Source organism: Crocodylus porosus, unplaced genomic scaffold (genome assembly GCF_001723895.1).
Source record: "Crocodylus porosus isolate Cpor-Errol unplaced genomic scaffold, CroPor_comp1, whole genome shotgun sequence".
NCBI lineage: Eukaryota > Metazoa > Chordata > Crocodylia > Crocodylidae > Crocodylus > Crocodylus porosus.
Window position 1 is genome coordinate 157,267,329 of NW_017728886.1, and position 14,285 is coordinate 157,281,613.

The window sequence follows — 14,285 nt, forward strand, 5'->3', positions numbered from 1 at the left end:
TTGGCAGCAGGGGAGTAGTGGCAGTTAATATTGCCACTTCAACATGCTATGCAGTGGGTTGGATCTGGGCCCTGTCCCCTGCCGTTCATGGCCACATCAGGGCTGAGCTGCACCCTACTCCCTCTGCAGCTGGATTAGGATGGGGTCGCACCCCCTTCTTGCTGCAGGGACTGGCCATATTCTTCCCTCTGTGCAGCTTATTTGGGACCACACCATACCCCTTTCCCTCCCATGCAGCTGGGTTGGGGCTGGGTCATGCCCCTTCCTCCCACAAGGCTGGGAAATGCCCCCTCTTCTCTATGGCTAAAGCAGCACCAAGCCCCCTTCCCCCATGGGCAGTTTGGGTCTGATCTGCCTCCTACTCCCCTCTGCACAGCCTGATAGGGCCCTGCCATGCCTGCTTCATTTGCTGGATCAGGACCACCAGCCTGATCTGGCCTGTGGAGGGACTGGAACTGCCCACCTGACCCACCTAGCAAAAAGGTTGAACACCACTGATCTGTATAGCTTGCAATATAAGTGGCTATAACTGTAGCCAGGCTTATATTTTGAGATCTAGACTGAAGACTGACCCTCTTTATGTGATGAGCAGGGATCCTGGTTTTCCCTGTTTAATATATATATGTATTCTCAATTATTCTCAATTAAAATTAAAAAAATCCATGATTAAGACCCCTGCACCCCTGTTGGTGCCCCCTCAGTCCCCTAGCTGTGCTGGTGACCGTGTCCCCCCACAACCCTGCTGGAGGGGGCCCCAGGCTACTTGGGGAACTGCAATACAAGCTGCTGTGGACCTGGTTGCTCAGCCCCCTGCACCTGGTAAGGGGCTGCAGCTGCTGCAGTAGAGTGGAGCCTGGCTCCACCCTGCTGCCTGCTGTGGGCTTGGGTCGGGGAGACTGGCTCCCCATGGGGCAAGGGGGACCTGTGCCCCAAATCTAAACATGGGACAGGCTGTGCACTTGTGGGGGAGAGGGAGGGGGGAACGGAGCTGGCTCCCCAGCACTGCACATGCTTCCTGGGGGAAAGAGGGGAGCTATGCCCCCAGATCTGTGTGCAAGGCGGGTGTGGGCATAGGCTCAGGCTCCCCACTGCCTTGCTGCCCTAACCTGGGGCCTCCATAGCCCAACAGGCATGACCCAACCCAGCAGGGAACAGTGGGGCAGCATGAAGAAGCTGCTTGTTGCTGTGAGCTCTGCGCTGGCAACATGCCCCCTGTGTGCATGGTTGCAGTGAGGGCAGCGGCACAGAATTGTACCGATCATAGCTGCTGTGCATCCAGGGGGCACATTGCCAGGGCAGCAAGGAGCTTGCAGCAACAAGCAGTGTGGCCCAGCTGTTCCCTGCTGCACCAGGTCACGCCTGTTGGACTGCGGAGGCCCTGGGGTAGGGCGGCAGGGTGGGAGCCTGCAGCCTGCACCCACCCCTCACAGGAGCTCAATTTCCCCCCTCCCCCCACCTACTTACCTGCAGAAGCTGCACTCTAGGGATGTGCAAAACAGCTGTGTTTCGATTTGGTTTCAGATTTGTGTGTTTTGGATCACTGTTCTGTTTTGTTTCAGTCGAATCTGTTTCAGAGATTCGTCTCCACTGAATTTCCTCCGAATCTGTTTCCAACGGGCTGCAAGCTTCACCCAGCCCTACTGCCCAGCTGAGTGGGGCTTGGAGCCCCAGTGGGGAGCAGGGCGGGGCTGTGACTAGGGGGAGGTGGAGGTCTGCTGCCCTCCGTGCAGGTGAGGAGACCCCTGTGCAGATCTCTGATCCCTGTCACTCCGAGTCGAGGCAGGGAAGCAGCACACAGTGGCAAGCAAGCCTGCTGGTCCCTGCTGCACGACTCGGCTCCGCAGGGAGCAGAGATCATGCTGGGGGTCTCCTTGCTGCCGCTGCCCCAGATCTCTACTTCCTGTGGAGTCAGGTTGTGTGGCAGGGACCAGCCCTGCCCTGTTGTACAACCTGGCTGCGCAGGGAGCAGAGATCCATGTGGCAGTCTCCTCATTGCCACTGCCCACCCCAGATCTCTGCTCCATGTGGAACCAGGTCACGTGGCAGGGGCCAGCACTGCCCTGCCATGACCTGGCTCTGCAGGGAGCGGAGATCTGCACTGCGGGTCTCCGCCCAGCTTCTGTCTGCCCTGTCCAGTCCTGCATTGCTGGGACAGCATGGGGCAGGCAGTGGTGATGAGGAGACCCCCAACACAGATCTCTGCTCCCTGCAGAGCTGAGTTGCACAGCAGCGTACAGCTGTTTTCCTGCAAACCTGGCTCGGAAACTCCAAAATTTCTCCAAACGTTTCAGATGCCTCATTTCATTTCGGAGATGTTTTGGAGCCTTCCGTTGTGATTTGGAAATACCTCCGAAACAAAACGGCTGCTGAAATTTTGCATGGTCGTGCTGCTCTCCAGACTGACGAGTCTTATGCATCTACGTCACATGACGCCCCGTGCCTGACCAGCCTCCTCCCACTCCCTCCCAGCTTTCTGCAGGCTGGAGCTCTGCCAGCTTGCAGAGGGCTCATTGCAAAACTGCAAAATCTGTGTGCTTCTCTGGTAAAATGAGTATAATAGTAAATGAAGTCTTTAGAACATATTTATTATGTTGCAAGTAGTCTTTCAACCTGTTTCCTGGAGCTCAGTTCATCTGTTTACACAATAGTTCATTGGTGTATCTAGCGGTGATAGAGCTAGTACTCGGTGTTCTTAAAAATGATGTTTAATATGGTAATAATTTTAAAATACCTGAAAACAGAGGGAAACAGTCCTTAGTTCTCTTCCTCATTTAAAACTTTTTTGGTCTGATTTCCCAAAATAGGGAGCTCTTACAATAATAAAAGGAAGACAGTGTTTTTTCCCAAATAGTTTAACTGGTTCTTCAATTGTATTGTTTGGGTTCTAATTATGTAAAATAGAGGTGGGGTGGATTGGGTTGAGGACCCCTTGTACAATCTTTCACAAGACATTTAGATCTGTTAAGAAGCATATATGGTGCCTGAAGGTCACTCCTTTCGTAAGCATTAGTACTGAAACAGATCATGAGGATGTAGATTGAAACATAATCTCCTCAAATTGCAAGTGTTTAGTAAGTAATCTCCTTTTAAAAGAAAGAAGAAAATTTAACTGTGTGAAGCTGCAGCTTCTCTAAATGTAGAATTAGGTCCTTATTTGAGTATATTTTGATTATCCAATGGTAGTGACTTTCCCTGGGTTAACTTCTGGATTTTCAGTTCTTTGGGATAAAAAGACTAGTAGTACTGTAATCCAGGAGTATTAGATGTGGCTTCACAGACCAAATCTAGCCCACAAGCCATGTCATCTGCACCTGGAAATTCAGGAATGGGGTGACTAGTGGAGGCCTTGGAAATTTGGGTGCGGGCTGAGCAGTGGCAGCGTTAATTTCCGTTGCTCCTTGAGGCAACACTTCTACATGGTGTTAACATTGCTGTCAGTTGCCCCACCACTAAATTCCAGGGCATGAATCCCATGAGAGACTAATTTTGGAGTGGCATCGCTAATTTTCATAATGCCCTGAGGCAGCAGAAAGGCTCAGATGCTTCTGGAGGCTAATGATGTTTCCAGTCACCCCACTGCTGGAGCCAGGTCTGATCTTGCCCTTGAGCCCTGCAGTCCAGATCTGACCTAGTGGGCATAACAAGTTTTGATAGCCCTTTTCTAGTCTAAAAGCTTGGTTGCTATGCGGAGAAAGCACTTCCTTAGTTGCTGTTCAGCAACAAGATGTTCAGGGGCAAGAAGTGACTTTCTCTACAGATAATTCTGGTTCCTTAGCCAGTATGATTGGCACCATGACCTGCAGCTCCAAGAATAGGTTTTTAAAGTGTGTTTGATGGCATTCAAAGGAACCCTCACCACTTTGAGGTGTATCAAACCTGCAGGTAGGTTTTTGAAATTAAAAAAGCTGATACAAATAAGCAGTAGTAATCAACCTTATTCAAAACTGGATTTGGAAATGTACACAGAAAAAATAACCTTTTCCCACCCCATTATCTTGTAGTAGAAACAAGTATATTTAAACCTTTATACGTCTTATTTTAGGTTGGGATAAACATTCGTATGGTTACCATGGAGATGATGGACATTCATTTTGTTCCTCTGGAACGGGACAACCCTACGGCCCGACGTTCACAACTGGTGATGTCATTGGTTGTTGTGTAAACCTTATCAACAATACCTGCTTCTACACGAAAAATGGACACAGTTTGGGTATGGAGAAAAGTCATAGCTAACAATAGTCTAGAGCTTAACTACAAAGTTAGGGGAAAAAATGAAAAGCATATTAGTAGAACTACATTAAATGTATGCTCCTTTGTCCCAGAGGTGTATACCAAGTCATGGTTACTAAAACAGGTTTGACAGAATCTTCTGAGGCCTTCAGTGTAAGGTAATTATTTTCCTCAGTTATGGCATTAAACTTAGTTTTTTCCTTTAATAATACTGCATAACTGTAAACCTGTTAGCAAATCTGAGCTTTGCAACCAAAAGGAATTCAGAGAATTTATTTGTAATTTAGTGCTCCTTAGTGGAGAATTGCTACATCAGCCTCCTTAAATCAAAGGCGCTTAAACATCCTTTTGATTCTGTGGCCCAGGAAAAGTGTGTATGTCTCTAGTCCAGACCTCCAGCCTTTTGGAGGTGGAACAGAGCTATGAGCAAGTTAAGTAGACCAGGGGTGGCCAAACTACAGCACGAGTGCCGCAGGTGGCAAAGGCATCTTTTGTGTGTGGTATGTAACGGATCCAGGAGGGGACAGGCAGCTCCATGACAGATAAGACAGGGAGTGGAAAAAGAGTCAGATCAGGCAGAGAGTAAAAAGCATCTCACAGATTGGGCAGGGTGTAAAAAAAGAGCAGAAGACAGTGCTAGGGAAGAATACTGAAGTGACATTTGGGATCCTTAATTTGTGGCATGCCTGTCAAAAGGTGGGCCCCCACCAGTGAAGACCAGCTCAAGTTTTGTCAGTTTACCCTTTACTTTAAAATTAGGAACCATGTCTTGTTACCCCACTTTTTACAGAAACTGTGGATGATGAGAACAGTAGGAAGAAGTGGTATTAATTTGAATTACTCTACAGATTTAATTATCTGGTGATTCAGGTAGTCACATATGCTTTAGTGATCAAATATATATTTTTCTTGTGTGTTTATCTGCATCAGCAGTGAAGTAAAAAAAAAAAAGGTTGTGGCATGGTGAGCAATGTTAGAAGTGTTTTTGAGTAGTAAGGGTTAGCACAAAATAAGGTTCAAAGTGTGATGGCTAATGAAGAGTTATGATTTCTGAAGTTGGCTAGAGTAGGATTAGGGGAGAGGTACTTAGACATGAAGATGGGCCTTAAAAACAAAGATGATAAGTTTGGCTAGAGTGATTTGTCTCTGAATGTCTGTACAAATGTGTGTAGGGGGTTGATTCTTTTGGACAGATTAGAAAAGACTGAAGTTAAATATAAAAATCTAGCAGGTTGCAGTAACTAAGGTATGTAAGAAAAGGTTAGGATATGAACTGTTAGTCATAGGCAAAATAATGGATTTTGGATACGATGGGAGGAATTGCCAGAATTTGGCCATATCTGTAAGCTGAAGGATGACCGTAAGGAATCAGGGGGCCCAAATCAAGTGTCTCAGGGACTAAGGATGGGGATGTTAGTGCAATTAGATGAAGAGAAATTAGAAGCTTTATTTTAGCCATTAAACATGCTAGATGACTCTGGTATTAAATAGAGGAGACTAAAAGAGAAAAAAGTGGACTTGAATCATCATCATAGACTGACTAGAAAAAAGTTAAAAAAAAAAAAGTAAAACCTAAACCCGCTCAGCTTTAAAAGGAAGTTATGAAATACTTCTCAACTGTCAAATAAGGATTTTTACTTCCCAAAATCTATTTCTAGAGGTTTTTTAACTTACATTTTCTCTAAAATGTGTTTAGAGCTCTGGAAATGTATAGAGAACAGATTTTTCTCTAAACTTGAGCTTTGATTGCAAAATGATCTTTTTGGTTCTTTAGGTTATCAGCTGCTCATAGGTATAAAACTAGGTATCAAGATGACTGGTATAAATTTACCATAGTTAATTTTCAGCAATACTTCTGTGAATTTTGTAGAAGAACATCACTCGTATAGAATTACTACTTCTGCTTTATTCTCGCAAGCAAGAAAAGTAATGCCATGTGTTGCCCATAATCTTTGCAGTAAAACTGGAGTGTCTCAATATTATAACATGCAGATTACCAAATCTCTTATGAAAATATTATGTTGCATTCCTCCATGTAATTCAAGGAATTCAGTTACAGTCTTCAAACATGATTGATTTAAGATAAGCTTTTAAATCTATACTTTGGCTTTTGTAAACTGTGGTCAGAATCCGACTGCATACATTTTAAGTTTGAAAGGTTTGGTCTTAATAATACTATATATGACTTCTTTAACCTTTTTGAAAATGTGTACCATAATTCCCTGTTAGCTTTTTTCCTCTTTGACAGATAGTGACCTTTTTGTCTTCTCTTATCAATTATACAGCCTAGTTGTTCACAGACATATATGCTAAGTTCTGAGACCGCTTTGGTGACTTCTGTTTACCTATACTAGTGGTGCCCAACCCTTTTGCCCAGCAAGCCGGATTGACAGTACCCAGTCTGTCTGGGCCAGATTTAGCTGGTATTCCCAATCCAGCACCCAGACAAGCCCAGCTACCTACCATCTGGCTGTGTGGAGGGGGTTGGGAGCTCCACCACAGCCCCAGAAGGGAAAGGAGCTTCCAGAACCATGGGGAGCCCCGCAGGCCAGGTATGATGGTCCTATGGGCCACATCTATCCCATGGGGCAGAGGTTGAGCACTCCTGACTTGTATAGATAATTGTTAGAGAAGCTTAGATCTTAAAATCTAATGTTCTTGCTATATAATATAGTTATTATAGTACTATTTGATCCAAGTCCACAGTTTTAAATCAAAATTTAAGAATTTTAAGTGAATTGTAAATGAGAAGAAAAATCCTAGGAAGCTTCTTGTTCAGCATGCTTTTTTCCTGTGTGTGTTTTAATAAAAAATTGATTAAATTAATTTTTGATGTGTTTCTGTTCATTACAGGTATTGCTTTCACAGATCTGCCGGTAAGATGAGTTGATTTTTGTTTTTTTTTTTCCAAATAAGAAGTCAGATTTTCCACCTGCTATAAATGTAAAATAACTGGTTGTTTTGTTTAGAAATGTATGCTACAACATTCTTATGCATATAACTAATATTTCTAGCGTTCAGTTTCAATATAGTTGATAAGCATCAGTGAAACAGACCAGATGCTCATACAAAAAAAAGCAAATATACCATTTTCCCCATGTTCTAGTTACAGTATTGATTTTCAGGGCATTGTCTTGAGAATTTTGGTCAGTAATTAGAACAAGAATGTATTAAGTGACTTTTAAAATAATGTAAATACACAACAGGTATGGGTTATGTGTACAGAGGGAAGACCTATTTAAACACCAACTTTGTGAGTGTAAAATCAACTATGAACTTTGTTCTCTAGGAAGGATTGTGTTTTATAAGAAATGGTGTAAATACAAGTCACGTGCAACATTTTTATTCCAAACTCTCTTCCTGTATAGTTCATTGTATGGTATAAGACATAAATGTAATGATTATTTTAGCCAACTGGAAATGGCTTAACATTGACAGCATACCTTAAGTTCTTGTATCATATTTTAATTGAATATTATTTTATCTAAATTATTCTGTGTGAAGAGATCTTCAACATTGTGTATATAAGTATGATCTATTTATTTCACCTTTCCTTATCTTCTCTGTTTTTAGTTAATCTAGGTTTACAGTTTGGGTAGTGGTATGCTTTGGTTTAGGGAATGACACAGCTGGGTAAGCAGATTTATACTAGCTAGATTAAAAAAAATGATTATCACAGTAAGTGAAGATGTACAGCAAAGACCTTGGCATGGCTTGGTAACCAGTGTTCATACACATGGTCTTGTACAGGTCACACTGAAAAATGTGCTGCCATAATTTTACTTATTATCCATTGTAGCTGGATTAAAATTAGCTGTGGGGTATGTCCAGTTGGGCTGTCAGGTCTATGTAGACATACCCTTTTTGGACTATGATTTAGGTGCACTTTCCTGTTGTATGATGTAGTTGTGCCACTGTTTCCAGAAAAAAAACAAAAAAATTGTGTGTGTCAAGATTTAATATTTGGCTTGGAAAGTCGCATTATAAAATTAAAGCCAAAAATTGTCATGCTTATCAGGCTTTAACTGGATTAATTATCACCAAGATTGAGGCTCGGATTGTTTTCACTCCCAGTGGTGTTGCAACCTTGTATTGTGTTGAATTGCTATAGGGTACATAAATTTACTTAACCACTGGAAGACCTAGCTGAGAAATTGTTATTATGCCGTTGGTAAGTGATGGGGGGGATGCTGAAAATCAGTAAAGGAGGTGGAGAAATTTGAAATAAATAGAAAAAGTGTTTAATTCTAAATAATTTTTTGCAGCCAAACTTGTACCCTACAGTAGGGCTTCAAACACCGGGCGAAGTTGTAGATGCTAATTTTGGGCAGCATCCATTTGTGTTTGATATTGAAGACTACATGCGAGAATGGAGAACCAAAATTCAGGCTCAAATCGACAGATTTCCTATAGGGGATCGGGAAGGAGAATGGCAGACAATGATTCAGAAGTAAGAATTTGAGGAAGCTTAAAGACTGCACTTGAAATAAAACTTTAATTTATAAATGAGTAAAATATGGGCATACATAAATACAAAATCCCAATTGCATTCAACTTTGGAATAGTTCTTAGATTTGTGTTTTGCATTTAAATTGGAAATTAATTTTTGAGAGATAACGTGCAAGTGTTTATAGAAACGTCACATTGACCCCCTTGTGGTCTTTGGTGTGGCTGCTGATTTGCTGTTAGAAGTATTGATTTACCACATCTTTAGAATGTACATGCTGATGTTTAGTGCCACAGGCCAGGGCCCACAGGCTGGATCCAGCCTTGAAGAGAGTGGATCTGACCCATGACAGCTCAGGAAATCAGCAGCAGAAAAAGTGTACCCAGGGTGCAACCCCTCTCTTTTTCCATCTGTTCCCTCCACAGCATCTGCTGATCGCTAGGGATTTGGGGATGAAGAGGGATGCAGAGATTTGCCACTCATAGTGGAGACTGGGTCACAAGCAGTGGCCCCTGTGGCAAAAGGTTGCCAACCCCTGCTGTAAGGAACTAAGTGACATAATTCTAAGCTAAAAAGCCCCATTTTAATTAAAAAAAAAGATGATATTACTTGGGAGCAAAAGTGTCTGAGTATGTGGAGTTGGATTGTACCTGTATACAGTATTTAAGAGTGGGCACCATCCTCATGATTGAGATGCTTGCCATAGATATTCTTATCAGATTATTTTAATTACCAGGCACATTGGGAGGAATTGTCATCACTACTTTCTGTACCAGTATTCATACTATAACATTAAAAATTTATAAAAAATTAGGAGTGGGTGAGTCAAGGTTCTAGAGGCTTTTCTTCTGTAGGGTCTTGATTCAGAAAATATTCTTTAAAATGTGTATCAGCATCCCCCACTTACAAAATGGATCTACTTGTATATGTACATTTAAACATGCCTGTTTGCAGGGGCGGGGCCTAGGTTACTGGTACAAATCCCTGCCTACATCAGTTGTGGTTGCTGGTCATTTGTCTCTGGTGACCTGTCTCAGTTGGCTAGCAGGCTGGCTACCAGTAGACAACTATTGGTGTTTTTAAGTACCATGGCTCTAATAGGCAATTTTAGTACTGAGTAGAGGTGAAGTTTTCTCTAAGCCCTCGCTTAGTCTTTGTCATGCCAAGTCAAGATGATGGTACAGCTTTGATACTACTTGAAAAAATTCTCACAACTCCTCATTTTATATCTGTTCAGTAAAAAAGAATACAAGATTTAGCTCTATGTATTAGTCCATGCATTTAATGAGCAATTAAAATGTATCAATTTAGAGATGCAAATATAATACTGTATTTGATTAAAACTTGGGATATTTGTTAAAAAAAAATCCTGCTGTTTCTATAGGAATTTTAAAAATATTTTAAAAAGCTTGAAAAAACACAAAATAAAAATCTGAGTATCTTCTAAAGGGATCTGTAGCTCTTCTAAAAAGGTATCAGTATGTTCTAGCTAAAATATTTTTAAACAAACATTTGTCAGTTGCAAAGAGAATCCTAGATATCTTCTATTACTAGCAGTTTTAAAAAGCCAAGGGATTTGTTCATTCAGAGTTTTTGAAATCTGAAAAGTATCTTACTCATATCATGCTCTAAGTGATATGTTTTCTTTTAAGTAGTTGATTCTTTTTTCTTTTCTTTTCAGAATGGTTTCATCTTACTTAGTTCATCATGGGTATTGTGCAACAGCAGAAGCTTTTGCCAGATCTACAGACCAGACTGTATTAGAAGAATTAGCTTCTATTAAAAATAGACAAAGTAAGGCTGTGAAGTATATTGTGTGTGTTTTTGTTTTTGTTTTTTTTAAGTGGCCAAACTTAAAGTTCTTCTTTTAACCCTGGTGAAATGTTAACGTAACCTATGAAACTTTAGTGGCATTTCATTTCAGTAATTGTATATGTTCATGATTCTTTGCATTAATACACAATTATGGATGTTTGAATTACTGATTATGATAACCTTGATGGTATTCTATACCTTGTTTACCTGGACACAAGATTACCGTGAAAGACAACTGCCCAAAAATTAGATTCTATACATAGAACATTTATAAATTTCCATATATGGAATTTAGTTATTGGAGGATTATCTTAAATTCACACTCTCATTACTGCAGGTGGTGGGGGAAGAGATGATGGGGGGGCAGTAATGTGGCAGGTGGTGGGGGACAGTGTGTGGGCAGTATGGGGGGCAGGCAGCTAGCTTGCTCCTGCCCCCCAACACTTTGTGCTTGTCTCCCTCTCCCACTTCCAGCCACAAGCTGTCCCAATTCCTCCTGCCCCTCCTTCCTGTCAGCTCCTGTATGTCTGAAATACCCCACATCTCTGCCCAGCCTTTGCTGTGTGCTGGTAGGCTGTAACCCTGCTGCAGCCTGCGGCACAGAGCATGACTCGAGCCCAACTCCCTAGCAGTGATGTGGACCCAGTAGAAGGATAGAATTTGTAGCTTGCCCTGGAGTAAACACTTCTGGTGCATCTAGACTAATTGTTACAGCAGCTTTAGTAAACCTGAGTTAATTTATAATTGTCCAGTTAAGAATAGGACCGCAAACTGTAGTCTACTCGTACCTTGAAATTTTCTTCCAAGTAAGAAAAGGGGCTGAGTTTAGATCAGGCTTGGCTAATATCTACTGGTTAGATGCAGTTTGAGGCCAAGAGTTGGAGAAGGGTCAATACTATTACCATATTTACTTGAATCTCAGATGAGATGTTATCTATCCCCCCTAATCAGCCCCTCATCTAAAATTCACATAGAAGGCTTTGGGGGTGGGGAGCAGATGTCTGCTGCAGTTCTGACTCTGGCTCCCAGTCTGGGCTAGGACCAGAGTCCATACCCAAGGCCACCTTCTTATCCCACCACCACTTGCCATCTGTAGCTTCTTCTCCCTCTGCACCCCTCCTTACTGTCAGGCACAGCTCAGCTCTGGCTCAGGCTGGATTCCCTCCCAGGCATGGAGTATAAGGAAACTCTGTCCCCTGCCTGGCCAATGAGGAGCGCTGCTGCTGGTGCATGGCCCAGCAAGGGCTGTGCTGCATGGCCCAGCAGGGGACAGAGCCCAAGCAGTGTCTGACTGTAGGGGTGGGGTGAAGGGGCAGAGATTATGGGAAGCGGGGAGAAGAAGCAGAGACTAGAGGGGAGTGCAGGTGGCATTGGGCAGGAAGGCTGCAGGGGGAAGAAGTGAGAGGGCAGACAGTAATGGGGCTGCCTGCCCTCCCCCTGCTCCTCCCCAACCTCTGCTTTCCCTGCTGTAGCAGTAGGGGATGGATTTAAGATCATACTCCAATAATAGATTCTGTACCTGGAAAATTATAACAAGTTTCTATATATGGACGCTTTATAAACTTATTATTGAGGGTTATACCTTAAATTTAGGGTCATCTCTTGTATTTGAGTGAATACAGTAGCTCAGGTTTTTTTAGTTGGTTGTGTTGAAGCCTGGGCAGGAGCTTAAGGTTATAGTTTGACTAGGTAAAATTCAGCTAAATGTATTAAGTCCATTCTCAGTAGGTAGAAGCTCAGGTTTAGCTAGCACTTGACTGTTTTGGGCAGAGTTACACTCTTGCTGAACTGAATGTAGCTTGTTTTCTTCTATAAAAATATAGCTATGGAGTATAATTTAAAGTATAATGTTTTATATTCTAATCTTGCTCACAGTGAGTTATTTTCACTGCAAAGCAGTTCACTGTTTGTGAGGCAGCTGACCATAAGAAATATGCATGTTTCATAAATACTTATAATGAGATGCTTGGAATAAGTGCAGGTTGATTAAGGGGAAAACTTCTAAGGACATCTGATCTGTTTCTTTGGATAAAAATCCTATTGGGTCATGCTGCTGGTATCTTTAATATTTTTGTGTGTTAATTCTCAAATGAAACTAAGCTGACTCTATGTGTGTTTTGATGAACAGGAATTCAGAAATTGGTTTTAGCAGGAAGGATGGGAGAAGCCATTGAAACAACACAGCAGTTGTATCCAAGTTTACTAGAAAGAAATCCTAATCTCTTATTCGCATTGAAGTAAGTCTTCAAACTTTATAAAGATATATGTCTACAGATAAGTGTCATGAGATATATTGTCATTATTCATATATATCTTTCAGAAACCCACATTTAAACAAAATAAGCAGCATTTTTAGAAATGGCATTATTTCACTTTTTGCAGCTTTATCTGCTACATATTTGAATATGTAAATTGTCACCAACATTCTGTATATTCTACAACAATGTTACGTCTTGCTGTAAAGTTATCCTCCACAATCTAAGTTTGAAGTTAATCATTTACAGTGTCCAAAAGAGGCCTAAAAAGAAACTAGATTATACATTAATGCTGTATTGTTTCTAGAGAACCTGAAAGAGCTCTGCTTCGGGAATTTTTATTTTTCTCTGTGGGTTGCAAGCAGCAAAATATTTTTGAGAAACAGCCCACCAGCGTGGCAGAAGCAGTGTGTGTGGTGGCTCCTTTAATCTTGCATGTTCCTCTGTGTGAGCTTTGCTCCTTGCCCTCCCCTCCTTTGCTGCTGATTAGCAGAGGACCCTGCCATTCCCTCTTGATCAGCAGGGAAGCTAAAACTGGTTTTAAACATGGCACTGTTTTTGCCTCCCCACTGGTTAGCAGCAAACAACAGGGCTGTCCAGGACCCCTCAGCCAATCATTGGCAGGAGGCAAAAATAGTGCCATATTTAAAATCACCATTTTTGGCTCCCCACTGATCACACAAGCAGGGCCCCCCCTTCCACCAATTGGTGATGGGGGAGACGTGGAGGAACCTGCAAGATTAAAGGAGCCATAGCGCACCCCATATCCGCCATGAATTCAGTAGGTCCCTATTTGTTATTAAATTAAAAAAAAAAAGGAGAAATGTCCTTGTTCAGTAACTTATTTAAATTTATCCTAAGTTACTGTAGAATTTACAACCTGTTGTGCTGTAGTGTTGCATGAAACCTAGATAATTTAGAGTTAAGTTTGACAACAAATATGTGGAAGCTTTGCTATAGACTTAGTGTCGAGAACACTCCAGTTGAATACTCCATCAGAGAGTTTTTCCTCAACTTCAACAATTTAGAAAGACCTATCTAAATTTAAAGCAATAAAAAGTAGCTCCAAAGTATATAATAAAGCCCATCCCCTTTTCTAAAATTAAATCATTAGCCACTAAGCCTTCCAAAAGGATGCTTTGTAGCTGACCTTAGGTGTTTTAACTTTTTAACTGTGTACCAGTGTGAATGTCTAATGCCATGTTATCTGCTCTTTTCAGCTATTTGGGCCTTTTATCTCATTTACTTTTGAGGCAAATGCTAAGCTTCTGAGGAGACCCTGCAAACCCATGCAATGGAGAAAAAACCCCATAAATTGCAATAAAATTTAAATGGAAATCTTCTCTGATTCGTCCCCCTCCACCCGCCCAGTAAAATTCCTGCTCTTCTGCATTCTCCTTGCAAATGAGTTTTGCCCTATAGATTCCTAGATTCATAGATGCTAGGGTCAGAAGGGACCTCAATAGATCATCGAGTCCGACCCCCTGCATAAGCAGGAAAGAGTGCTGGGCCTACATTACCCCAGCTAGATACACATC

General features: G+C 42.0%; 1 protein-coding gene across 2 annotated transcripts in view; it reads left to right on the forward strand.

The window, feature by feature from the left end:
• RANBP9 (RAN binding protein 9) overlaps positions 1–14,285 on the forward strand; it is a 48,616-nt gene that overhangs the window by 22,226 nt on the left and 12,105 nt on the right. For both annotated transcript variants that reach the window (XM_019543755.1, XM_019543762.1), the window contains exons 3-7: positions 4,043–4,210; positions 7,084–7,106; positions 8,496–8,680; positions 10,359–10,471; positions 12,621–12,729. In XM_019543755.1, coding sequence (XP_019399300.1) covers positions 4,043–4,210; positions 7,084–7,106; positions 8,496–8,680; positions 10,359–10,471; positions 12,621–12,729 — 598 coding nt within the window. The remainder of the gene's footprint in view (positions 1–4,042; positions 4,211–7,083; positions 7,107–8,495; positions 8,681–10,358; positions 10,472–12,620; positions 12,730–14,285) is intronic.